Raw genomic sequence first — 25,686 nt, 5'->3', positions numbered from 1 at the left:
TTTTTTACATTCACAGGATGAAAACCTACCCGACCTAGTCCTGCTAAGGGTGCATTCACAAAACAGTCTGTATTTTGACGTCCATGTTGCATCCTTTTTTTTTTGCGGACCCATTGTAACAATGCCTATTCTTGGTCGCAAAACGGGGAAGAAGAGGACATGTTCTATCTTTTTTGCGGGACTGTGTAATGCACAGACGGATGCAGACAGCATGAGCAACGATGTCCACATTTTTTGAAGCCCCATTGAAATAAATGGGTCTGCAAATATGGGGTTTGACACAAAGATATTATACACATTGGGGGAGATTTATGAAAACTGGTGTAAAGGAAAACTGGCTCGGGTCCATTCACACATCCGTATGAATGGGTCTGCATCTGTTCCGCAGTTTTGCAGACCCATTCATTTCATTGGGGCTGCAAAAGATGTGGACAGCACACTATGTGCTGTCGGCATCCGTAGTTCCGTTCCGTGGCTCCGCAAAAAAGATAGAGCATGTGCTATTTGTGGACTGCAAAGCTTGCAGACATGTGAATGGACCCTTAGGCCAAGTTCACACTTCAGTTATTTGGTCAGTTAATTCCATCAGTTACAGAAGCCTATACAGAGATCAGGAATAATGGAAAGATTTTCTCCTGTTCTGTGTTTTTCACCTCACAATAAGGGCTCATGTACACGAACAAATTTTCTTTTGCTTGTCCGTTGCGTTTTTGGCAGAACATATGTGGATTCATTTCAATGGGTCCACAAAAAAAATGGAAGTTACTCTGCATGCATTCGGTTTGTCCATTTCGCAAAAAAATAGAACATGTCCTATTGTTGTCTGCATTACGGACAAGGATAGGACTGTTCTATTAGGGGGTCATCCGTATTTTTTGAGGATCGCAAAATACATACAGTCGTGTGCATGAGCCCTAACTGATGAAAATAACTGAACAAATAACGGAAGTGCGAATGTGGCCTTAGTTCCCCACAAGCGACCAGATTCCATCTTTCATAGCCTTTGATAAATCTCCCCCATTCAGCTGTTCTACCATGCGACCACCACATAACAGGCAGCAATTTCTACTCTTTAGACTGTCAACAACGCAGCCGAAAACCAAAGACCTATTCATATTATTTCCTAACTGATTAGTTAGCTGCAGCAGAGGATCAGTCACAGGGAAACATCATCGCTTAAACCTCTCCCACGGGAAAGAACTTTCTGAAACTGCTAATTAAAACTGAAGGGATTAAGAAAAAAAATGAAAAAATTACAGCAGAGTAATCTGGGACAGGAGAGGGAACACACAGGACGGCATGTGCTGCTCCAGCAGGGTGCTCGACCACAGGACAGTCAGAGGGTCTCACTAAGCCAATAAAAAGGGGAATTCTGGGTTCACAATTTTGATGACCTGTCCAGGTAATCAGTATCATATACAATAGGGTCCAACTCCTGGCACTCCTCTGACCAGCTCTCTGAAGTGGCTGCGGCTCTTGTGGTGCATCCTCTTCACTTTTTACCTGCATACAGTGTACACGGTTCTGAACGAGTCAAAAAGCAGATATTAGGCTGCGCCACTGCTACATTGTAGATAGACTGCTGACAAACACTGAAGAAACTGCGTTTAACAATGTGACCGCTTAAAATAGCTGGCCTGTATTAGCAGTGGGAGTCAAACCGCCACAGAATTTTTATTGATGACCCATCATCAACATCATGGAATCAGACAACCACTTTAAGGGGCGTTCCAGCCTGATGCATAAGTAGTGTCATAACTGTATTCTGTCTTTCTGCTAGCGAATGTAACTTTGTTAACTTTTTAGAGGTTGAAAACATGCTCAGGCCTAAGGCTACTTTCACACTAGCATTTTTACTGGATCCGGCAGGGTTCAGCAAAAACGCTTCCGTTACTAATACAACCGCCTGCATCCGTTACGAACTGGTTCAATTGTATTATCTGTAACATAGCCAAGACGGATCCGTCATGAACTCCATTGAAAGTCAATGGAGGACGGATCCGTTTTCTATTGTGGCAGAGACAACAGATCCGTCCCCATTGTCTTGAATTGGGGGTCATGCCAGATCAGTCTTGCTCCGCATCCCAGGACGGAAAGTAAACTACAACATGTTGCGGTTTGCTCTCCGGTATGGGAACGCAACTAAACGGAACGGAATGCATTTTGGAGCCCAGTTCAGTTATGTCTCCACTGACAATGAATGGGGACAAAAACTTTCTTTTCCCGGTATTGAGACCCCATGACGGATCTCAATACCGGAAAACTAAAACACTGGTGTGAAAGTAGCCTAATACTTCTCACAGTAGATGGATTGTTACAATTGAATCTAATCTAAACCACTAAACCAGGGATGGCCAACCTGCGGCTCTCCAGCTGTTGTAAAACTACAACTCCCACTATGCCCTGCTGTAGGCTGATAGCTGTAGGCATGCTGGGAGATGTAGTTTTGCAACAGCTGGAGAGCCTCAGGTTGGCCATCCCTGAACCAAACAGCCTATACTGATACAATGTATCAGTGCAGATATAATGTAACAATCAAGGCAGGAGTAGGCATTATGCTGCTATGTTCCGCAGAAATCTCTCAAGAGCCACTGTGAATGCCAGCTATTTGCATTCTGGGAAGCTCCATATACATACCAGGCACTGTGGAGGCATCTCATATCGTATTACTAAATCCATCCCCCTGCAACACAGGAGCTCAGCTGGTTAGGGGAGTGTCTGCCCGCTAGCATGCTGAACGGTTTCCAATAGGAACCAGCACAATAGAGAGTTAAGGTCAATACAGGATAGGTAATGTATATACACACTGACTTCACCACCAGAATAGTGAGTGCAGCTCTGGAGTATAATACAAGATAAATAAAATACGTATATGGTGATTCCACCAGCAGAATACTGATGATATACAGGATGCAAAGCAGGATCAGTATAGGATAAGTAATGTATAATATATTTAAAGGGAATTCCAGTTATAGCAAGTTCAGGCTAGGATAATCTTAACCCCTTCAGTACCAAGCCACTTTTCAACTTAAATCCCAGGCCGATTTTTGCAAATCTGACGTGTCACTTTATGCGGTAATAACTTTGGAACACTTTCTTATCCAAGCCATTCTGAGAGACTGTTTTCTCATGACACATTGTACTTCATGACAGTGGTAAATTTGAGTCGATATATTTCATCTTTAGTTACAAATACAAAATTTACCAAAAATGTGGAAAAATTCACAATTTTCGAAATTAGAATTTTTCTACTTTTAAAACAGATAATTCCTCATAAAATAGTTATCAATCAACAATCCACATATGTCTGCTTTATGTTGGCATCATTTTGTAAATGTCATTTTATTTTTTTTAGGACCTTAGAAGTTTAGAAGCTACACCCCTCAAATTATTCAAAATTGATGTTACAAACTTTGTTAACCTTTGAGGTGTTCCACAAGAATTAAAAGGAAAATGGAGGTGAAATTTCAAAATTTCACTTTTTTGGTAGATTTTTTTTATGCTAATCAATTTTTTTCTTGCAACAGAGCACGGGTTAGGCTACTTTCACACTAGCGTTTTTCTTTTCCGGCATAGAGTTCCGTCACAGGGGCTCTATACTGGAAAAGAACTGATCAGGCATATCCCCATGCATTCTGAATGGAGAGTAATCCATTCAGTTTGCATCAGGATGTCTTCAGTTCAGTCGTTTTGACTGATCAGGCAAAAGAGAAAACCGCAGCATGCTGCGGTTTTCTCTCCGGCGAAAAAAACTGAAGACTTGCCTGAACGCGGGATCCGGCATTTTTTCCCATAGGAATGAATTAGCGCCGGATCCGGCATTCAGAATACCGGATCAGTCGTTCCGGCATGCGCAGATCGGTAAAAAAATGAAAAAATGTACAAGACGGATCCGTCGGTCCGCATGACAAGCGGAGAGACGGATCCGTCCTTGCAATGCATTTGTGAGACGGATCCGCACCCGGAACGACGGAACTGCCCGCCGGATCACACTGCCGCAAGTGTGAAAGTAGCCTAAACAGCAAAATAAACCTTAATATAAATTACTCTTGATTCTGCAGTTTACAGAAATACCCCATATGCGGTGGTACACTGCCCTATCGGCACGTGGCAGTGGTCAGAAGGAAAGGAGCGCCATAATTATTTTGGAGGCAGATTTTGCTAGAATGGTTTTTAGGCACCATTTTGTATTTGAAGAGACCCTGGAGTACCCCCATAGTGGAATCCCTCAAAAAGTGACCCCATTTTGGAAACCAGACCCCTTAAAGAATATATTAAGGGTGGTACAGAGCACTTTGACCTCCTAATCGTTTTAAAGCATTTGGAAACACTTGGCTGTGAAAATGAAAAGTTTCATTTCTTCCAAGAGCATGTTGCTTTAGACCCAAATTTTTCATTTTCACAAGGGGTAACAGGAGAAAAAAAAAGCACCCCATAATTTGTTACCCATTTTCTCCTGAATACGGCAACAGCCCATATGTGGTGGTAAACTGCTGTGGGGGCTCATTGCAGGACTCCGAATGGAAAAAGCGCCATATGGCTTTTGCAGCGCAGATTTTGATGGATTGGTTTACGGGTGCCATTGTTTTTAAGTGATTGTCTTATGTGGCCTTGTGGGGGCTCATTTTTTGCAGGGTGAGCTGATGTTTCCATTGGTACCATTTTATGGTACATAAGACTTTTTGATCACTTGGTATTACAATTTTTGTGAGGCAAAATGAAAAACAATGGCTGTTTTGGCATAGTTTTTTTCTTTTTATGGCGTTCACCTGACTGGGTGGATCATGTGATTTTTATAGAGCCGGTCGATACGGATGTGGTGATACTCAATAGGTCTACTTTTCTCTTTTTCCCCTTTTTTTCCAATTTTTTTTTAACTTTATTTTGGGAAAAGGACACGCTTTTTTTCGCATTATTATTATTATTATTATTAGAAACTATTTCTATTACTTCTTTTTTTACTTTTTTTTGTCCCACTCTGGGACTTCAACTTTTGGGGGTCTGATCCCCTTTACAATGCATTACAATACTTCTGTATTGTCATGCATTGGCTGTAAGTGTATTACCACTGTAAAACACTTCAGCCTGCTTCCTGTGAGATCCAGGGGGCTGGATCTCACAGAAGGCAGCCACGATGCCTAAGGAAGGCCTCGGGCTGCCGTCAAAGCCATCGGGTCTCCGTCACAGCAGCGCAGGGACTATGGACACCCCACAGGATACCGCACGTGCCGCGGTCAGCGCTGACGACTGCAGTGCAAGGGTTAATGCACCGGTATTGGCGTTTTCACAGATATCGGCATATACAGCAAGGGTCTGGCTATCAGTGCCTGCTGGATTCCTGCAGCTGATCCTGCGCCCGCCCGATCAGAGCGCTGGGATTTGTGACCCCATTTCCAGCACCGTAAATATACGGCGCTGGTATCCTATGGGTTAAAGGGGCTGTCTCATGAAGACAACATATGTTCACATGCTCTATTAGGACATATGAACACCACGGAGGAGACCACCATCTAAAAGAATGGAGAGCTGGTCCCAGGGGTGGATTGGCCATAGACCTTACAGGGAAATTTCCTACCAGTGAAAGTTTTTGGGGATGTATTTTGTGCTGCTGGCAGTATTTTGTGATGCACTGTGGTATTTGGCTCTGTTGGGGTGGTATAATTTGACACAATATGGTATTGCTGGCCCTGCCTTCTATCAATTTGGACCCAACTACAAAACGGGCCACTTTTAGTATCTTTTACAGGGCCACTTTAAGTTCCCAGACAACCCCTTTTTCTCTGTCAATACAGATCCCTGGGCACCCCCAGTAAACCGCTTAAAAGAATGATGCTCCCCATGTTACAGCCATATGTAAACCGTGATGTCATAAGTGCTGCCTTGTGATGTCATATCCATGGAAAAATACTGTTCAGTCTCTATTAAAAAAAAAAAAAAAAAAGTCCCAGAAATGCAGGAAACTGCATGAACCGTGTGGGTGAGTGAGGGCAGCAGAACAACAAGTCTCAGTACGGAGGGTTCTGTTTTGCCTTGGTCCCAGAATTACACATGTAACTATTTAACAGTTTCTGTTTAACGGCCTGAGTTTTGCCGGAGGTGGATTCATAAAACTCCTGCACTAATAAGTAGCATGTGCTTCACATGAGTGCTCACTAATGGCTGCAACATGAGAAGCAGCAGGAAGCCAGGTAGAGAATCAGGGTACTCCGAGTCATGGCTACATCACCTGGAGCAACTACATGGGATTCTGGCCTCATGTACATGACTATTATGAACCTGTGTCCATAATACAGTGAGAAAAAACATCCTAAGCCATATTACCCAACCCTTCTCCATTACCAACCAATCCTGAATGAAATACAAGTCCGTATTGTTATAGTTCCACCATCCCCCACCTTCCTGCTTACGCTCGCCTACTGCTCTGCCGGAGTGTCAGTCTTCACTTCAGTTTCGGCATGAACCAGAGAGCTCCGATAAACATGAATGTTGAATTGATGAATTGTTAAGAACAAGGGGGGGGATTTAGGAGAATGATTTGCTTCACCATTAATAGTAATTATCCAAGAGTAATCTTATTATCTGAAAGCAATGCTGAATCTATGGCTGCAACCTGCAGATGTCAGACCTCCCAGAAAGGATTTTTGAGTCAGTCAATTAAACGCTATAAACTGGTAGCATCACAAAAATGAAACATATGCTTTGAACATAGGAAAAGCTTCCTGAACCAGCAGTGAGCTTCGGATCTAGTTTCCAGCCCATAGATGCATTACACCAGGACCAAGCCCCAGCCCCGCAGCTCCACCTGAAAAGATGGCTCCAGTTACTGCCTTGGTTCTTGTTAAAGGGGTTGGCCACTTTTTGGCTGCTGTCCAACAATGTGTACGTGAGATGACTATATGCCACTTAGGCCTCATGCACACGACAGTTTTTTTTTTTTGCGGTCCGCAAAAACGGGTCCCGTTTTTCCGTGACCGTTTTTTCGTCCGTGGGTCTTCCTTGATTTTTGGAGGATCCACGGACATGAAAAAAAAGTAGTTTTGGTGTCCGCCTGGCCGTGCGGAGCCAAACGGATCCGTCCTGAATTACAATGCAAGTCAATGGGGACGGATCAGTTTGCCGTTGACACAATATGGTGCAATTTCAAACGGATCCGTCCCCCATTGACTTTCAATGTAAAGTCAGGAGTTAATATACCATAGTATCGGAGTTTTCTCCAATCCGATGGTATATTTTAACTTGAAGCGTCCTCATCACCATGGGAACGCCTCTATGTTAGAATATACCATCGGATTTGAGTTACATCGTGAAACTCATATCAGACAGTATATTCTAACACAGAGGCGTTCCCATAGTGATGGGGACGCTTCTAGTTAGAATATACTACAAACTGTGAACATGACTGCCCCCTGCTGCCTGGCAGCCCCTGATCTCTTACAGGGGGCTGTGATCAGCACAATTAACCCTTCAGGTGCGGCACCTGAAGGGGTTAATTGTGCGTATCATAGCCCCCTGTAAGAGATCAGGGGCTGCCAGGCAGCAGGGGGCAGACCCCCCCCTGCCCCCCCCCCCGCCTCTATTGTAATATCATTGGTGGCCAGTGTGCGGCCTCCGTCGGCCCCCCTCTATTGTAATTTCATTGGTGGCCAGTGTGCGGCCTCCGTCAGCCCCCCTCCCCCTCTATTGTAATTTCATTGGTGGCCAGTGTGCGGCCTCCGTCGGCCCCCCTCTATTGTATTAATATCATAGGTGACCAGTGAAGTGCAGATGGCAAGTGCAATGTATCTGAGTGGAGGAGACATCACATGGAGTGGATTTGCCTGGACACATGACCCTCCATCAGCGGATTTGCCTGGACACATGACCCTCCATCAGCGGTCACTGTGTGGGCAGCACAAAACACCCGACAAGCAAGTGTAGAAAATGACACAGAATTTAAACAAAAGTTGTAAGTGTAAGTGATATATACATTAGAAAATAAAAGTCCATTTTTTTTTACAATGGGACTCTATGATGAACGGATACCACTGAATGGCAACAGTCTGAGGCATCCGTTGAATGTATATGTTTTTTGTATATGTTAAACGGATGAGAAAAATGAAATATGAACCCAGCAGCCTTAGTGTCATATAGTCATTGGTCAACAGTAACCAGTAAGTGCCAACCCCTTTAATATATTACAGTCTAAGGGTGGGTTCACAAAACGTTTTTTCCTATCCGTACAGTGGCATCACCATAGTGGTGTTCACCATAGTGTTCACCATAGAGTTCCATTGCAAAAAAAAAAAATATACAACTTTTTTACAGGACTATGCAGGATACAAGAACATGGTATCTTCTTTTATAACTTATACATCAAACAGAGGCATAAAACGTGACGTGAACCCACCCTAAGCCCAGTTATAAATAGGTGTCAGGAAAAAAATAAAAAAATAAAATAAAGCTGAAAAGTGCTGCCATCTAATGGTAAGTCACACAAATGCATTGCAATACCAGATCAGTCTTGCCGGTTGTCATCCGGAAAAACTGATCCAGTATTTTTTTTTTTTTTCACAGGTTTAATGGTCTTTGCATGCGCGGACGTAAAGAACGGATCCGGCATTAAAGGGATTCTGTCATGAGATTTGAGGCCTATAACCTAAACATATGGACAGGTCCCTACCAATACCCTGAATCCGAAACGGTCCTTATTAAATCTGCCTGTGGCTCTATTAGCATATAAAACAGGTTTTTATAACCTGTCATTCACCTACCTAAGGTGTCCAAGGGGACGTCGCTTCATACAGGGTGCCCGGCTGCAGCCATCTCAGTCTGGTGCCCAATGCCGCCTTCCCACTAGAAATCGCCGCCCTCCCTTTCAATAGTGCCGCCTCCCTCACCTAAGCCCCGCCTTCGCAATCGTCCGGTCCCTCTGCCAGATCCCACGTGTGCGCAGTAGGCATAACCTGAGGGACCGGACGATTGCGGAGGCGGGGCTGAGGTGAGGAAGGCGGCACTATAGACAGGGAGGGCGGCGATTTCTAGTGGGAAGGCGGCTGCAGCCAGGCACCCTGTATGAAGCGACGTCCCCTTGGACACCTTAGGTAGGTGATTGACAGGTTATAAAAACCTGTTTTATATGCTAATAGAGCCACAGGCACATTTAATAAGGTCAGTTTCGGATTCAGGGTATTAGTAGGGACCTGGCCATATGTTTAGGTTATAGGCCTCAAATCTCATGACAGAATCCCTTTAATGCATTTCAATGGAAATTAATGCCGGACCTGGCATTCCAGCAAGTATTTAGAATTTTTGGCACGAGAGAAAACTGCAGCATGCTGTGGTACTTTCTCTGCCCAAAAAACATAAGAGGGACTGAACTGATGCATCCTGAATGGAATGCTCTCCATTCAGAATGCATTAGGATAAAACTGATCCTTTTTTCCGGTATTGAGCCCCTAGGACGGAACTCAATACCGGAAAATAAAAACTCAAGTGTGAAAGTACCCTTATGTGCATGATGAGCTTCAAAATTCTCACTTGGAAAATATGCATTAAATCAGATGCTTGCGTTAATACCTTAAAAGGGGAATTTGTCCTGGGCAACCCTCCAGAAAGGTGCTACCACACTGGCACCATTCAGTGGGTGGGAGCTGGCACTTGATTCCAATATGGTACTAGTGTATTAGACTTTTTTTTTTTTTTTTTTTTTTTACCCTCACTGTGTTCCCCCCCCCCCCCCCCCCTTCCCCAACCCCCACCTATTGAGCCTCCATCATGGCTGGATTACTGCAGACACTTACACTGGTGACTCTCCGGTAGATCTGCGCAGCATTTTGGCACTCGGAGTAGGGGTATTCAGAAGTGGCCATCTCAAGCATGCACATCCCGAATGCATACACATCTACGGACTCATCGTATTTCTCCTCATACATCTCAGGCGCCATGAACTCAGGGGTACCTTAAATTAAAAGGAACGATTCAGACTCTAAATTTTCTCATACTTTCGAGCAGGATTCTGGAGACGCTACTCACCACGATAGCGTTCAGGGGCAGAAGACCTGTGAGAAAGACATAGTGGGGGCAAAGAAAAAAAAAAAAAAGGAAAAAAAGAGGAGGAAAGCTTCTTAGTTACTCTGTAAAGAAAATTCAATTTAGACGTCTTCCATTGCAAGGCCTCATAACGAGGGATGGTGATAGTAGGTGTATAAGACTTGCTAGACCAAAAAATACAAGTGCAAAAAAGAAGATGCCGCTTCTCTCATGTTAAGATTATGGCGACGTTAGTATTCGTTTTCTTCAATCACCAAGTAAATGGATAGATGCTTGTGACCTGCTACATGTGCTACAAAACAGCAAAGCACAATAGGAGTCTTCTACCTGTACATACCTTGAGGACAGCGCCACCTGCTGTTGGAAGGAAGAATAGTCAGTTAGTCACACAACTTTCCATTCACCTGGGTGAGCTGTATGCAGGAGGAGGAAACCTTGCAATGGAAAACTGCCACGAGTCCAGGTAGCAGCACTAAGTACAATGCATTGGAAAACTGAAACTGCTTTCTCAGAGGGGAAGGGGAAAACTCCCAAACTCACCAGATACCTTCTCTTCATATACTTACTGTGTAAACTGCAGTACACACTAATAAATGGCCTACTGCAGCCAATTATGGTGAGCTCATGGCCTACAGGCAAGAAAAACACTTAAATACAGAGAGGTTGTCAGGATCGAGCTTCATAACCAGGTAAGTAAAGAAGCTGTGGGGGATCCGGGGACATATGAGAGGAGGTAAAGGTCAGGGTTGGTCTATATGAGGGGGGAAATGTTTCAGCCACCCTGGAAAGGAAGCGTTAAGACCTGCCAAAAACTAGGAGGACCACCTGCTACTCTATTATTGCCAGGCATAGAGGTTGGCATATGCTGCCCTGGTACAATCAGAAACGACCACTGTCACGTGTTGAAGACTGGACCCAGTAAAACCACCTTTAGCCCACAACATCTGTAGGTATAAGCATTTACCACGGATTTAAGTTGGGAATCATTTAAAGAAACACATTCATCTGCCACGATGTATGTGTGGCGCCCTCTATAGGATGCATGTGAACAGCAGACCTCAAAGGGTCAGCTCCAGCATTAACGTGTCGAATCTCGCTCAGTGCCCACTGTGACTTGTAGCTGAAAGGGGTAATTACCAGCCCTGCCTTCCACGAGACAAAGCAGATCAGACTGAGCAGAAGAGTAAGGCAAATACAATGTGAGAATCTGTATTAGTACCCCAGCAGGCCAGGCTATGAGGCGGTGCAATCTACTGGACCTACCTATGACACTCTTGGCAAAGGACGCCCTCTTCAAGGTGGCCAGCCCCAGGTCTCCGATCTTCACAGAGCCGGTGGGGCCAGTAATGAAAATGTTGTCGCATTTCAAGTCTCTATGAATGATAGGGGGGGTCCGAGTGTGCAGGAACTGCAGCCCTTTCAGGATCTGACGGCACCAGCTGCGCAGGACCTTCAGCTTCATCACCTTGAACCTCTTCAGATATCTAAAGCAGAAAAGAAAAGAAATGTTCATGACCGAGCAGCACAAACTAGACAACTGTCCTGACATTAAGTTTGCTTTAAAAGGGTTTTCCCACCATAGTCTGTGATGGCACCCTCCCCAATCCTCAGAACTAAGGGGCCAAGGCAGGGGTCCCAGATGTCAGACCCTTAGGCCCCTTTCACACGAGCAAGTTTTCCGCGCGGATGTGTTGCGGGAGGTGAAAGCATTGCATCCGCACGGAATCCTGACCCATTCATTTCTATGGGGCTGTTCACATGAGCGGTGATTTTCACGCATCACTTGTGCGTTGCTTGAAAATCGCAGCATGCTCCTCTTTGTGCGTTTTTCACGTAACGCAAGCCCCATAGAAATGAATGGGGTTGCGTGAAAATCGCAAGCATCCGCAAGCAAGTGCGGATGCGGTGCGATTTTCACGCATGGTTGCTAGGAGACGATCGGGATGGAGACCCGATCATTATTATTTTCCCTTATAACATGGTAATAAGGGAAAATAATTGCATTCTGTATTCAGAATGCATAGTAAAACAGCGCTGGAGGCGTTAAAAAAAAAAAAAAAAAAATCATTTAACTCACCTTAATCCACTTGATCGCGTAGCCCGGTATCACTTCTGTCCCCTTTACTGAATAGGACCTGTGGTGAGCATTAATTATAGGTCAAGGACCTTTGATGAAGTCACTCCGGTCATCACATGGTACGTCACATGGTGAATCACCATGGTAAAAGATCATGTGACGTACCATGTGATGACCGGAATGACATCACCACAGGTCCTGTTGCTGCACAGAGATCAGATGAAGCCAGAAGGAGATGCCGGGCCGCCAACAAGTGGACTTAGGTGAGTTAAAAAATTTTAACCCCTCCAGCAATGTTTTACTATACATTCTGTATTCAGAATGCTATTATGGTTATAAGGGAAAATAATACAATCTACAGAACACCGATCCCAAGCCCGAACTTCTGTGAAGAAGTTCAGGTTTGGGTACCAAACACGCGCAATGTTTCTCACGCGAGTGCAAAACGCATTACAATGTTTTGCACTCGCGCAGAAAAATCGCGGGTGTTCCCGCAACGCACCCGCACATTTTCCCGCAATGCCCGTGTGAAAGAGGCCTTACTGATCATAACATGCTGATACATTGTCATATGGGAACCACTTAATAGGAGGTATTATGTGAATTATGCTTAATCATATCATTTCAGAGAAAGTTTAAGTGTTCACGTATACCTCGATTACATCCACTGGAAGAAAGAAGAGATCTTCAAGGGCATCGGTCAGCAGATTTGTACCTATACCTGTGCGCTTGGCAGCTGATCCCAGGTTCATATGTGCCCGCATTGCTGAGAAATATGCATTTTTATTTATGTAAATGAGCCTCTAGGAGCAATAGGGGCGTTGCCATTACTCCTAGAGGCTCAGCTCTCACAGCAATTGCCGCGCACACTCTCCACTTTGATAGACAGGGCCAGGCAGTGAAAACGTCAAACCTGCCTGGCCCTGTGAATCAAAGTGCAGAGGATGCGGCAATAACAGAGAGCTGAGCCTCTAGGTGTAACTGCAACGCCCCCGTTGCTTCTAGGGGCTCATTAGCATATATTAAAAGACTTTTTTCTCAGCAATGTGGGCACATATGAACAAGGGACCAGCACAGATGCCTACAGCTGCCAAGCGCACATGTAGCAGGTCAGCCAGTGTCATAGGTACAAAACTTTAGTTCTAAATTGATTACATTTCCATGTAACTGGAAGACCCTTAAAATGTTCAAATTAAGGAATCAAACAAACAGCGGCTCCATATCCAAATGCATAGTCAACCCCTGCAGCCGTCACCTATACATCAAGTGGCAGAGTCCTGGTCAACCAGTGACATTGCTATTAGCATCAGGATGGGCTGACATTAAGATCAAGCAGGAAAACTGAGAACAAAGACTGATAAAAATACGTTAGACGTGGGCACTGCACGTGGCACTCAGACAAGGATGCATTCTGTGGGTGAAGTCACCCAGCTCTAAACCAACACGTCATGCTTATTCATCACCAGTGACATGGTCTCTTGCCTACAGAGAGCATTGGATATATACCAACAAAATAACGTAAGAGCAGGAAGGTGCCAAGTATTGGGAGATAAGATCATAAGATCTTGGCACCTAGACTCAATGAATTTAGAACTGCATATATAGCAGATATACAAAATAAGGGTCCATTCACACGTCCATATGTGTTTTGCAGATCCGCAAAACACGGACACCGGCAATGTGCGTTCCTCATTTTGCGGACCGCACAACGCCGGCACTCATAGAAAATGCCTTTTCTTGTCTGCAATTGTGGACAAGAATAGGACATGTTCTATTTTTTGGCGGATCTGGAAGTGCGGATTCGCAAATGCGTATAGCACATTCTGGCCACATTGAAAATGAATGGGTCCCCACCTGTTCCGCAAAATTGCAGAACGGATGCAGACCCGTGAATGGACCCTTACTTATGCCTTGTTCCCTTTGTGTCAGTGTTCACTATGGTTCAGGCATTCTATTCTTCCTGAAGAAGATAAAGTAACAAGCGATAATTTTTTGACATGATTGATGTGATAAATTGACCACTCATTCTGCCATTTGCAGGTCACCGCGCCGACATCAGAAAGATATATACGAGCTGGTACACAATGGTCAGGGTTCGGCCATCATTGTTCAAGCTGATGGATTCACAATGGTGGGGCTTACACTGTGCGGGTGTCATGTGATCTGCGTCATCCAAGAATTTTATTCGCCACTGCCCAAAAATGTTCAAGTGGTAGTTCCTAGTAGTGACCAGCAGGGGGAGCCTGTGCATTTCTCAATACAGGGAAAAGCAGCAGATGACAGAGTAATGATGGACGATCTGACAATGAGCAAGCTTACTGTCCTGAATTCCCAGCATTCTTTCCCTGTGTGCAGACCTCAAAACGCACAAAGCAAAAGGGCTGAAACGACCCATTTCCTTCTAAACTTCCTGCTGTCCCAGACCGACACCCCCTACTCTCTCCCCAGGGATGAAACCGATTCTCTCCTCATAGTACCCTACTCAGGAATTTCTTTGTACAACATGCAGGCCATGAAGAACTTTCAGGAGGCAGGAATACAGATTCGGAGCAATCCATCGGACAAAACCGTGTCGCTCTTTACACAAGTCTGTTAGTAATTTCTGCAGCTTGTGTGGAGCCAAAAAAAAAAAAAGATATACCGTGCAAGAGGAGGAGCGGCCGCCTGGAGCCCACCGAGTATCTGATATGTCACAGTGGAAATTTCCTTCATGTATTAACCACACTAAATCGGCTTAGCCTCATTCTGCAATACACAGATCGCAAACCGTAGGAACACAATAAATGGGGTGCGCCAAAGTGTACACATACACACACCAAGTGTATGTCATTAACATATCAAAAGGGGCCTTCCGCATTTATTTTAGGAGTTCCTTCCCTGAACTTTAATGGAGCTTCCTAGTTGTGAAAATTTCCAACGGCAAAGCGGAGGACATTCACTTTAAATCTACTGGATGGAGACCGATTAGACGGGAGTAATTCTAGCAGGTCACGAGTAGGTACAAACTATAGGGCGCTGCCTTCCTTTGTCTAGTCTGGAATTTAGAGAAGTTCAGATGTAGCGGCATGAAAGCTGGGTCATGTCCTAGGGACGTCAGATGTAATAGCATTATCCTAATGGAATCATCACAAACGGGGACGCTGCACACAGGTCTGCTCTCTCTGCAGGAACAATATTCCATGCACATTTCTTAAAGGGCTACATCCAAGGGGCTCCACAGATTGCAGGACTTACCACAAATGCATTGATCTTGTCAATCCTATCCTGCACGTATGTGCCGCTTCCCACAATTCCGTGCAGTTTACAGGTCCTATAGCTCTGTTCATTGTAATCTTTTTCAAGAACTGCATGCTAAAACAACAGTGCAGACTGACAAAGATCAATACAAATTTTGGGGGTGAGGTAGCACAGTAGCTCTTAAAGTGTAATAAACCTTTAATATAACTTTTTTTTACACTATTCTAAATGCCCTAAAACTCATTGTTGTAATGTACCATTTGATTTGCTTTTTTGCTGCCAAAATAGGCACCCGATGTTCGGGGTGTCTATATCATTTAAAGGGGTTATCCAAGAGTTAGGGCTCATGCACACGAACGTATTTTCTTTCTGTGCTAGTTTCATTTTTCTTGTGGACCGTATTCGGAACCATTCACTTCAACGGGGCCGCAAAAAACGGAAGTTACTCTGTGTGCATTCTGCAACAAAAACAGAACACGTCCTATTATTGTCCACATAACAGACAAGGATAGGACTGTTCTATTAAGGGCCAACTGTTCCGTAAAATACAGAATGCACACGGACGTCATCTGTATTTTTTGCGGATCATGAACTGCTGCAGACAATAAGAATAAAAATAAATAAAAATCGCAATTGCCCAATGAACTAGCGCTTGAGCGTATAATACAGGTATTTCTACAATGATCGGCTGGAGAATCGCCTGGTGTTATACAGGCTTTACTCTTGGATAACCCCTCTAAACGCTACAGACACCCTGATCATCAGGTACCTATTTTGGCAGTAAAGCAGCAAGTCAATAACTATAGTACAATCCAAAAATGTTTTAGGGCATTTTGAATAAAGTTCTATATTAATCCTGCTACTTACGTCTTCAGAGTCCCCGAGGTCATCAGCTCAGTAACCAATACAATGCACTTTTTTCCCTTCAGGGTAGACTCCCAGGAATCATAGAAGCGGACGATATTCGGATGCTGAAGACCCTTGAGCATCCCAGCTTCCTCCTTGAAGCGCTGACGTTCAGACTTGGATAACTTACGATCCTGCAAGGGTAAGAAGGAAAAAAAAAAAGAGCAACTTTAACTTCTGACTGCAAACAAGGTGGAGAAGCCATGTCTGGAAGTAAAGACGGCCTGATGAACGACATGCTGCATTCACTGGATTAAATAACCAGTCCAGTGCACCTTTAGAGGGCATCTGTCAGCAGATCTGTACCTAGGAGACTGGCTGACCTGTTACATGGGCACTTGGCATTGGTCTCATGTTCATATGTGCCCGCATTGCTGAGAAAAATTATTTTATATATGCAAATGGAACTCTGGGTGCAATTGGGGTGTTACCATTACTCCTAGAGGCTCTGCTCTCTCAGGTTTGACTTTGAGGATCACTTTTGTCATTGTACTCCTCAGAGATTGTGGTGGCTCACTCGGACGCAGAGACAATGTAAGGACTACCTGGGCAGGGACTCGGCCCTGGGGTAAGTACTGCGACTGACAAAAGCTTGACCTGCCCCGATATGCACAATCAGACCTCCTCTTTTCCACATTTTTGTTCTTAGCAAAACCTTCTAATCGCCTTCCCTGAAGATGAGCTGATGTCATTTCACAGAAACGGCCAGCTCCATTACATGTAACGCTGGTTGCATCAAGCAGGTCAGAAATAGAAGCCATTATACATCTGGAATAGAAAATCACCAGGCAGGGAGCAGTCATCAGTACTGACCGATGTCCATGCAACAGGCGCTCAAGTCCAAACCTGACAAGACTCGAGAAATACCTAAAAATGTAAATTTTCACAAAAATTTTGCAGAAATTACATCTACAGTAACTTAAAAGAAGCTGCCAGAAAAGCAGTGGGAGCAGGGAGAATACAGGGAGTGCAGAATTATTAGGCAAGTTGTATTTTTGAGGATTTATTTTTATTATTGAACAACCACCATGTTCTCAATGAACCCAAAAAACTCATTAATATCAAAGCTGAATATTTTTGGAAGTAGTTTTTAGTTTTAGCTATTTTAGGGGGATATCTGTGTGTGCAGGTGACTATTACTGTGCATAATTATTAGGCAACTTAACAAAAAACAAATATATACCCATTTCAATTATTTATTTTTACCAGTGAAACCAATATAACATCTCAACATTCACAAATATACATTTCTGACATTCAAAAACAAAACAAAAACAAATCAGTGACCAATATAGCCACCTTTCTTTGCATAGACACTCAAAAGCCTGCCATCCATGGATTCTGTCAGTGTTTTGATCTGTTCACCATCAACATTGCGTGCAGCAGCAACCACAGCCTCCCAGACACTGTTCAGAGAGGTGTACTGTTTTCCCTCCTTGTAAATCTCACATTTGATGATGGACCACAGGTTCTCAATGGGGTTCAGATCAGGTGAACAAGAAGGCCATGTCATTAGATTTTCTTCTTTTATACCCTTTCTTGCCAGCCACGCTGTGGAGTACTTGGACGCGTGTAATGGAGCATTGTCCTGCATGAAAATCATGTTTTTCTTGAAGGATGCAGACTTCTTCCTGTACCACTGCTTGAAGAAGGTGTCTTCCAGAAACTGGCAGTAGGACTGGGAGTTGAGCTTGACTCCATCCTCAACCCGAAAAGGCCCCACAAGCTCATCTTTGATGATACCAGCCCAAACCAGTACTCCACCTCCACCTTGCTGGCGTCTGAGTCGGACTGGAGCTCTCTGCCCTTTACCAATCCAGCCACGAGCCCATCCATCTGGCCCATCAAGACTCACTCTCATTTCATCAGTCCATAAAACCTTAGAAAAATCAGTCTTGACGTTTCAGCTTGTGTGTCTTGTTCAGTGGTGGTCGTCTTTCAGCCTTTCTTACCTTGGCCATGTCTCTGAGTATTGCACACCTTGTGCTTTTGGGCACTCCAGTGATGTTGCAGCTCTGAAATATGGCCAAACTGGTGGCAAGTGGCATCTTGGCAGCTGCACGCTTGACTTTTCTCAGTTCATGGGCAGTTATTTTGCGCCTTGGTTTTTCCACACGCTTCTTGCGACCCTGTTGACTATTTTGAATGAAACGCTTGATTGTTCGATGATCACGCTTCAGAAGCTTTGCAATTTTAAGAGTGCTGCATCCCTCTGCAAGATATCTCACTATTTTTGACTTTTCTGAGCCTGTCAAGTCCTTCTTTTGACCCATTTTGCCAAAGAAAAGGAAGTTGCGTAATAATTATGCACACCTAATATAGGGTGTTGATGTCATTAGACCACACCCCTTCTCATTACAGAGATGCACATCACCTAATATGCTTAATTGGTAGTAGGCTTTCGAGCCTATACAGCTTGGAGTAAGACAACATGCATAAAGAGGATGATGTGGTCAAAATGCTCATTTGCCTAATAATTCTGCACTCCCTGTACAATCCCAATACACCGAGTCTCCATTTCTCAAACAGCCTTGATTACACATTTCCTACCGTTTTCTATTTACAGCTCCTATGCAGACCTATGCACCTTGGTGGGAACAAACCGTGTGCATTTCTTAGTAACCTACAGTCATCAAGTGCCCTGCAGTATCCGACTACGCAGGGCTTAGGGTGGGTTCACATCATGTTTTATGCCTCCGTTTGAGGTATACCGGTAAGTTAGATAAAAAGGATACAAAAACGCAGCACACCACGTTCTTGTATCCTGCAGAGCCTGGTAAAAAAAAAAAATTAAAATAATATATTTACAATGGAACTCTATGGTGAACGGATGGCACTGTATGGCAATTGGCCAATAAAAAAAGATGCACAACTTCCGGTTCCGGCGCGGGCATGAAAAGACGCTGATAACTTGTGCTCCGCTTCATCGCCGAAAATATCAGCCAGTCCTGCTTCTCGGAGTACTACCGGAGCGCCATCGCTGACACAGTGAGGCTTTAATATATTCATGGAACGATATTTACTGAGAAGTGGGCAAAAATCTACGACCCGGGCGATAATTAACACAGCAAGGGTGGACGAGACAGGTCCTGAGATGGCGCCATCTCCTCCCCCCTCACCAAGACATGCGTCAGCGAAGGAGCAGGATGCCCCAGATATTAATACACAGTTGGATCTGTTTGAAGCATCGGGCAAAGTGGTGGATGTCAAGGTGCTAGCCATTGAAGTGGCGAAGCAGTTGGCACCCGATATTATTGCATCATTATCCACTACCCTGCAAGCAGCACTTAACAAACTGCAAGAGGAGCTGGAATTGCAAGATCACAGGGTATCTGAGGTGGAGCAGCGGGTAGCTTGTGTGGAGGAGGACGCTGCTGATACTGCACAGAAGATGCGGGATTTGTCCCTTCTGGCTGAGAAGCTAAACGACCGCGTTGAGGACCTTGAAAATAGGTCTAGACGCAGCAATCTACGTTTGGTAGGAATACCAGAATCGGTGCCAATAGCGGAACTGCGCCATGTTTTTGAAGTTACTCTACCACAGGCACTAGGCCTCCAGGGAGGAAGAAGAAAGGTGGAGAGGGCTCACAGAGTGGGGCCCTGGAGAGATCAAAAGTCATCTGCTAATGGTAGAACTGATCAGAGGCCAAGACAGGCAATCTGTAAGTACTTGGACTACTCCGATAAGGAGGACATTTTGCGGGCTTACCGCTCAAGGAGAGAGCCATTGATTCTCAACGGCATTAAGGTTTTATTATTTGCCGACTACTCAGCGGAAGTGGCGCGAAAACGGAGGGCCTTTGGGGCGATATGCACCAACCTCTATAAGGCTGGGAACAGATTTCAACTAGCATACCCTGCTATACTGAGGTTACAGTTACCTGATGGAAGCTCTAAGCACTTTACAGATCCTAAGGAGGCGGAGGAGTTTATAAGAGTCCAAGCAGAGAGAAGACAAGGGCTTGCGGATGTGGAGGAAAATCGTCGGGATGTTGGTGTACGAGACGGAGGCAATGGATGGCACCGGGTATCGCAGATCTCCTCATCTCTTCCACAGAGGATGTCTAAGTTCCAGAAATCTTCGGGAACAAAATTCACGAGGCAGACGGGAGGACTGTGAATTTATCGCCAGGTTATATCACGGTCAAACGGACCTGTTTTGCTATCTATGTGTGTTTAATTTTTTTCCCCCTCTTTAATGTTCCAGGAATATGTGCAGGGACATTCTATAATTTCTGGGGACTTATTATTATTACAGCTAGTTGGCGGTGATGTGGCGCGTCTAATGCCTGAAAAAAGGAAGTTCCTAAGCTATTTGTGCTGTTTAATAACTGTTTTTCTATTTTTCACAGAGTTGTTTTCATATTTAAGTCATGTTCATAATGTGGCTGAGGTTTTTCTTTTTTTTCCTTTTTCCCTTTTTTTTTTGTTGTTCAGGGGCACTGTATAAGCAATTAATGTGTAATGATACATGGAGTACTGTCGGGCTGGGAGGCAGTGCTTTGATAGATACTGATCAATCTTGGGCGGAAAGGAGGGGAGGGGTTTTCTGTCGGCAGGTGGGTCTTCTGTTAGCGACAAATTCTTGAGAATAATCTCGTGGAATGTTAAAGGTCTAAAGTCTCCTAACAAGCGCATGCAGATTCTGAGGCAATTACGTAGGATGAAGGCAGATATTGCCTTGCTGCAGGAGACCCACCTGTCGACGGCGGACTTCCATAGGATGAAGAAGTTATGGGTGGGAGAGGTATACGGTTCTTCTGCCGTGGATAGAAAAGCAGGAGTTTTGATTTTAATAGGTCGTCATTTGTCACATGTAGTTCATTCTGAAGAAACAGATGATGAGGGAAGGATATTACATCTCAATATCTCAGGGCCTTTTGGTGACTTTAGTTTATACAATATTTATGCTCCAAACCAGGGCCAAAGAGCCTTCTTTGATTCTCTGGGTGTTAAAATCTTACAAGACACGCATAGTGCAAAAATAGTGGGAGGGGACTTCAATGCGGTAATGAACCAGAATGAAGATAGGAGGTCAGCTGGTGATCATAGTCATCAGTATTCTCTGAGGGACTTTGCTGAGTCGTTGTCTCTCAGAGATGTTTGGAGGTACTCCAATCCTCAAGGGAGGGAATTCACCCACTTTTCGCATGCGCATAAGAGCTGGTCCAGAATCGATTATTTGTTTCTATCCGCAATGATTCTGCACAGAGTGGCGGACATTGCCATAGGTGATATGGTAATTTCAGATCATTCTCCTCTTCTTATAGATATAAGAGAAATGTATACTGGGGGCAGAGATTTCATTTGGAGATTCCCAAATTATTTGGTGAAGGACGGTGAATTTGTGAAACTAATGAAGGGATGGTGGATGGAATTTGTGGATGACAATAGGGAGCATGTGAATGATCCGGTATTGTTTTGGGAAACGGCTAAAGCTGTTTTGAGAGGTAGATTGTTGGCTTATGTTTCCTCTATTAAGAAGGTTGCTAGGACGCAATATGAAAAAGCAAGCACATGCTTAAGAGAAGCTTACAGCAACTTTCTCTTGGCCCAGACCCAGGCCGCCAAAGAACGCTGGGTTTCGGCTAAGAGAGACTTTGAAGCGTGGGCAGAAAAACTGGAAATTTCCAAGAAATCTCAGTTAGATGCTAGTTTACACAGATTTGGCAACAAATCTGGAAAGTTGTTGGCCTCATTGGCTAAGGGTAGGCGCCCAATGAATCATATTCAGGTAGTAAGGAAAAGGGATGGGACCAAGGAGCACAGACCGCAACAGATAAATAAATTGTTTGGACAATATATGGAGGCATTTTATCAGAATGCCGGGGATAGGGTGGAAGAGGGGAAGGCGTTCTTAGAGCAAATTTCCTTGCCAACTTTGACAGTAGAGCAGCTGAACACTCTGAATGCCCCATTGACGGCAGCGGAGGTACAGGCAATCATTAAATCCTTTCCTTCTGGAAAAGCTCCGGGCCCAGATGGGTATACGTCAGACTTTTACAAGGTGATGGATACTCAGGTGGTTCCATATTTGATGTCGCTCTATTCCTCTTGGGTTGAGGGGGGGACACTACCTGAACGAATGAATACGGCACACATAACATTGATCCATAAGACCGGGAAAGATCCGGAAAATCTAGAGTCATACAGGCCAATATCCCTAATAAACCATGATCTTAAAATCTTATCGAAGTTGCTTGCTAATAGGTTGGCAGAGGTTCTCCCCACTTTGATTTCTTCTGTGCAGGTTGGCTTCATGAAGGGTAGGGCGGCTGTCACCAATCTAAGGAAGGTCCTGCTTGCTCTTTCAGTGGCAGGGAAGGCGGAATATCGGGGGCAAGACCCGGCCATTCTCACTTTAGATGCAGAAAAAGCTTTTGACAGTATCAACTGGAAATGGCTGGGTCTTGCCCTAGATTCGGTAGGTATTAATGGAATGTTTCGCACGCTATTAGATGTTCTGTATATAGGGCCCAAGGGCGAGGGTGTGCTCCGGGGGTTGTTTGTCTGATTCTTTCTTACTACGGAGAGGAACCAGACAGGGCTGTCCGTTATCTCCTCTTTTGTTTAACCTAGCGATAGAGCCATTGTCAAGATGGTTGGATTCAGAGGATTTGTTTGAGGGTCTGAAAATAGGTAGGAAGCAGATGCGTTCGGCTTTATTTGCTGATGACATTTTGCTTTTTATGTCTAACCCTGTTAGGGATACTGGGAGGATTACTGAAGCTTTGGATGAATTTGGTTCCCTGTCTGGGTTAAAAATCAATAGATCAAAGAGTGAGTTCCTATTCTTGAAGGGGGGGGGGGCAACAGATAAGGGTGAGTGATTTGAGGGGTATACCAATTGCACGTTCTCATATAACTTACTTGGGTATCAGGGTAGGGACAACTCCTGAGTCCATATATAGACTCAATTATGACCCATTGATAGATAAAATTGTAAAAGAACTGCGTAGATGGCATGATCTTCCGTTGTCGTTGCTGGGACGTAATCATCTAATCAAGATGATGTCAGTCTCTAAATTGCTGTATCCCATGCAAACTATCCCCATCCTGTTAAAACATAAGGACGTTTCTAAAATTGTAAAAGCATTCAAGCACTTTTTGTGGCATGGTAAGAGGCCTAGGATACAAATGCGCTCTTTAATAAAAGGGATCGAACAGGGAGGGATCGCTTTTCCTGATATCAGAAGCTATAATTTGGCTTGCATGGCAAGACATGTTTGTGATTGGATAAATGGATCTGATTTCTACTCAGCTCTGTCGCTAGAAAGGGAATTCTGTGCTCCTTGGTCTCCAGTGGCGTTACTACATGCTAGGTTGCAGGTGATCCCGGTGTGGGTCAAGCGATCTTTGTTGTTTAAGGATACAATAGCAACGTGGAGGATTCTTCGGAAAAAATACTGGTTGTCTTATAGGATCTCTAAGCATCTTCCTTTATGGGATAATCCAGAATTTGTACAGGGCAGTGTGAACAAATTGTTTGAAGAATGGAGGCGGAAGGGGATTTTATATGTGAAACATTTACTGCATGACACGGAACCGAGGTGGTTAACGAGAGAGGAATTGATTGCTAAGTTCTCTCTGTCACCCTTTCAAATTATTCAATGGTCCCAGATAAGGAAGGCTGTGATAAATCATCTGGGGCTGGTGCAGAAGGAGATTCGTAGGAATGTTCTGGACAAGATCTTAGATTTAGGAGGTGGGAAGGTCTCAATTTCTACAATTTACTCTGATATGAGGAAGGAAGATGGAACTGGGGATAGGAGTATTCGATTTGGAAAATGGGCCGAACAGCTGAATGATGGGGATATTGAACAAAAAATGGTGAAAGGTTGGGAAGTGGTTAGGAGACATGTGATTAATGAGTCGTGGAGGGATACGCAGTTTAGACTTATGTATCGTGCTATATATGGCTTCAATATCCCCCCTCATCCAGGGAAACCAGATAGGATAACTAGTTGCCCGAAGTGTGGAATGGGTCTCACTGATCTATTCCATGGGATCTGGTTATGCCCACAGAGTAAGAGGTTGTGGGAGGAAGTGGGGAATTTAGTGAAGAGAATCTGGGGAAGAGAGCTTCCATTGTCCCCCCAACTATATTTATTCCATTATGAGGAAGGAGAGATAGGTCGAGAGGGGTTACCTCGTCTGTTTCATACGATATGTATGGTAGTCAAGCGTAGTATCCTACAAAAATGGCTGCAGGCTGATGCTCCAGGATCGCAATTTATTATAGAACAACTAAAGAATGTGTTTTATTTGGAGAGATTAAATTCTCTCGCGGCTAAAGAAAGTCAAGCCAAGGGGTTGTTCCAGAAATGGAAACCGTTTATTGTTCAATGTATGTCTGATGAGGAGATACAGTTAATTGTGAGACCATTCACGCTGACGGAATGGTACCTTGTGAGTCAATTGAAGGGGACCTTGGGTCGTCTGTTGCTCCGATCAGATAATCTGTCTTAGTTCTATGGGAGAATGTCCTAATAATATCATGGTATTTCAATAATGTCATTGTATTTTGATTGCTTGTACTGATTGTAGTGTACTCTTGACTATATAATGCCCCTATTTATGTATGTTACTGAAGTGTTCATCGCACTTTTAGTACGGTTTTGTGTTCAGAGATTTACACTCTGGATATTTTGTTTGTGATGTTGACAAAAAATAATAATAAAGAATTGATAAAAAAAAAAAAAAAAAGATGCACCTTTAAGTGTAACTCTACTTTTAATAGCACAGCGGCTGTTAGAAGTTCTGCGGGTCACCCATAGGGGGTAGCCATCAGTTTAGCTCAACCCCTTGTGACAAAACTTTGCTCTAACTGTTAAATGTTGATTTGCTGCAGATTTCACACTATACACTGCAAAGGGTGACATCCACAGCATGAAGTCACATCTGGCGGATTTAAAATCCGCAGGGAGAAGTCATGAAGTCTCATCCACTGTGCTGCTAGTGAAAATGCTGGGGATTTTCTGCCTGAAATTTCACAGTGAAAAACTAGCAGCTTATCCACCCTATGGGAACAAACCCTGTTATCTGAACACCCACAGCACACTGCGCCTTGGTAACTGGGGTGAGGATTCTTTTCTATGAAAATAATTTCCATCTGGGAGGGACCTTGTTGATCTTGATCCTCCTGGCTATTGAACAGAATAGTAACTAAAGAAAACACTGACATCTATCTAAATGAACCAACAGGAAAGGGAACGTAGTAGGAACGAAACCTGATCCATAAGGTAATATGGCCCCAATAGGGCACTGTTTGCTGCAGGGACCCTGTGTACAATGTACTGCTGTTGGTGGAGACAACATTCCAGCAGAGGTTTTCATTATGGCTGTGCTTCTTTGTACAATCATAACTGAAGGAACAGTTAAGTTTGGGCTTCCCTAATGTTTTTTTTTTTAAATCATATTATTCTATGTTTCAGCTG

General features: G+C 44.1%; 1 protein-coding gene across 7 annotated transcripts in view; it reads right to left on the bottom strand.

The window, feature by feature from the left end:
- Positions 1–25,686, bottom strand: part of WNK1 (WNK lysine deficient protein kinase 1) — a 143,105-nt gene that overhangs the window by 69,664 nt on the left and 47,755 nt on the right. For 6 of the 7 annotated variants that reach the window (XM_040436448.1, XM_040436463.1, XM_040436454.1 and 3 more), the window contains exons 2-4: positions 16,211–16,383; positions 11,293–11,513; positions 9,780–9,937 (exon numbers count right to left, since the gene is read on the bottom strand). In XM_040436448.1, the coding sequence (XP_040292382.1) occupies positions 9,780–9,937; positions 11,293–11,513; positions 16,211–16,383 (552 nt within the window). Of the gene's footprint in view, positions 1–9,779; positions 9,938–10,011; positions 10,038–11,292; positions 11,514–16,210; positions 16,384–25,686 lie in introns of those variants that run through there. The other variant, XM_040436488.1, reaches the window with a different exon arrangement.

The sequence above is a fragment of the Bufo bufo genome, chromosome 1, assembly GCF_905171765.1.
Source record: "Bufo bufo chromosome 1, aBufBuf1.1, whole genome shotgun sequence".
Classification (NCBI taxonomy): Eukaryota; Metazoa; Chordata; class Amphibia; order Anura; family Bufonidae; genus Bufo; species Bufo bufo.
Note: the sequence above shows the minus strand (reverse complement) of the source record. Positions and strands in the feature narration are given on the sequence as shown.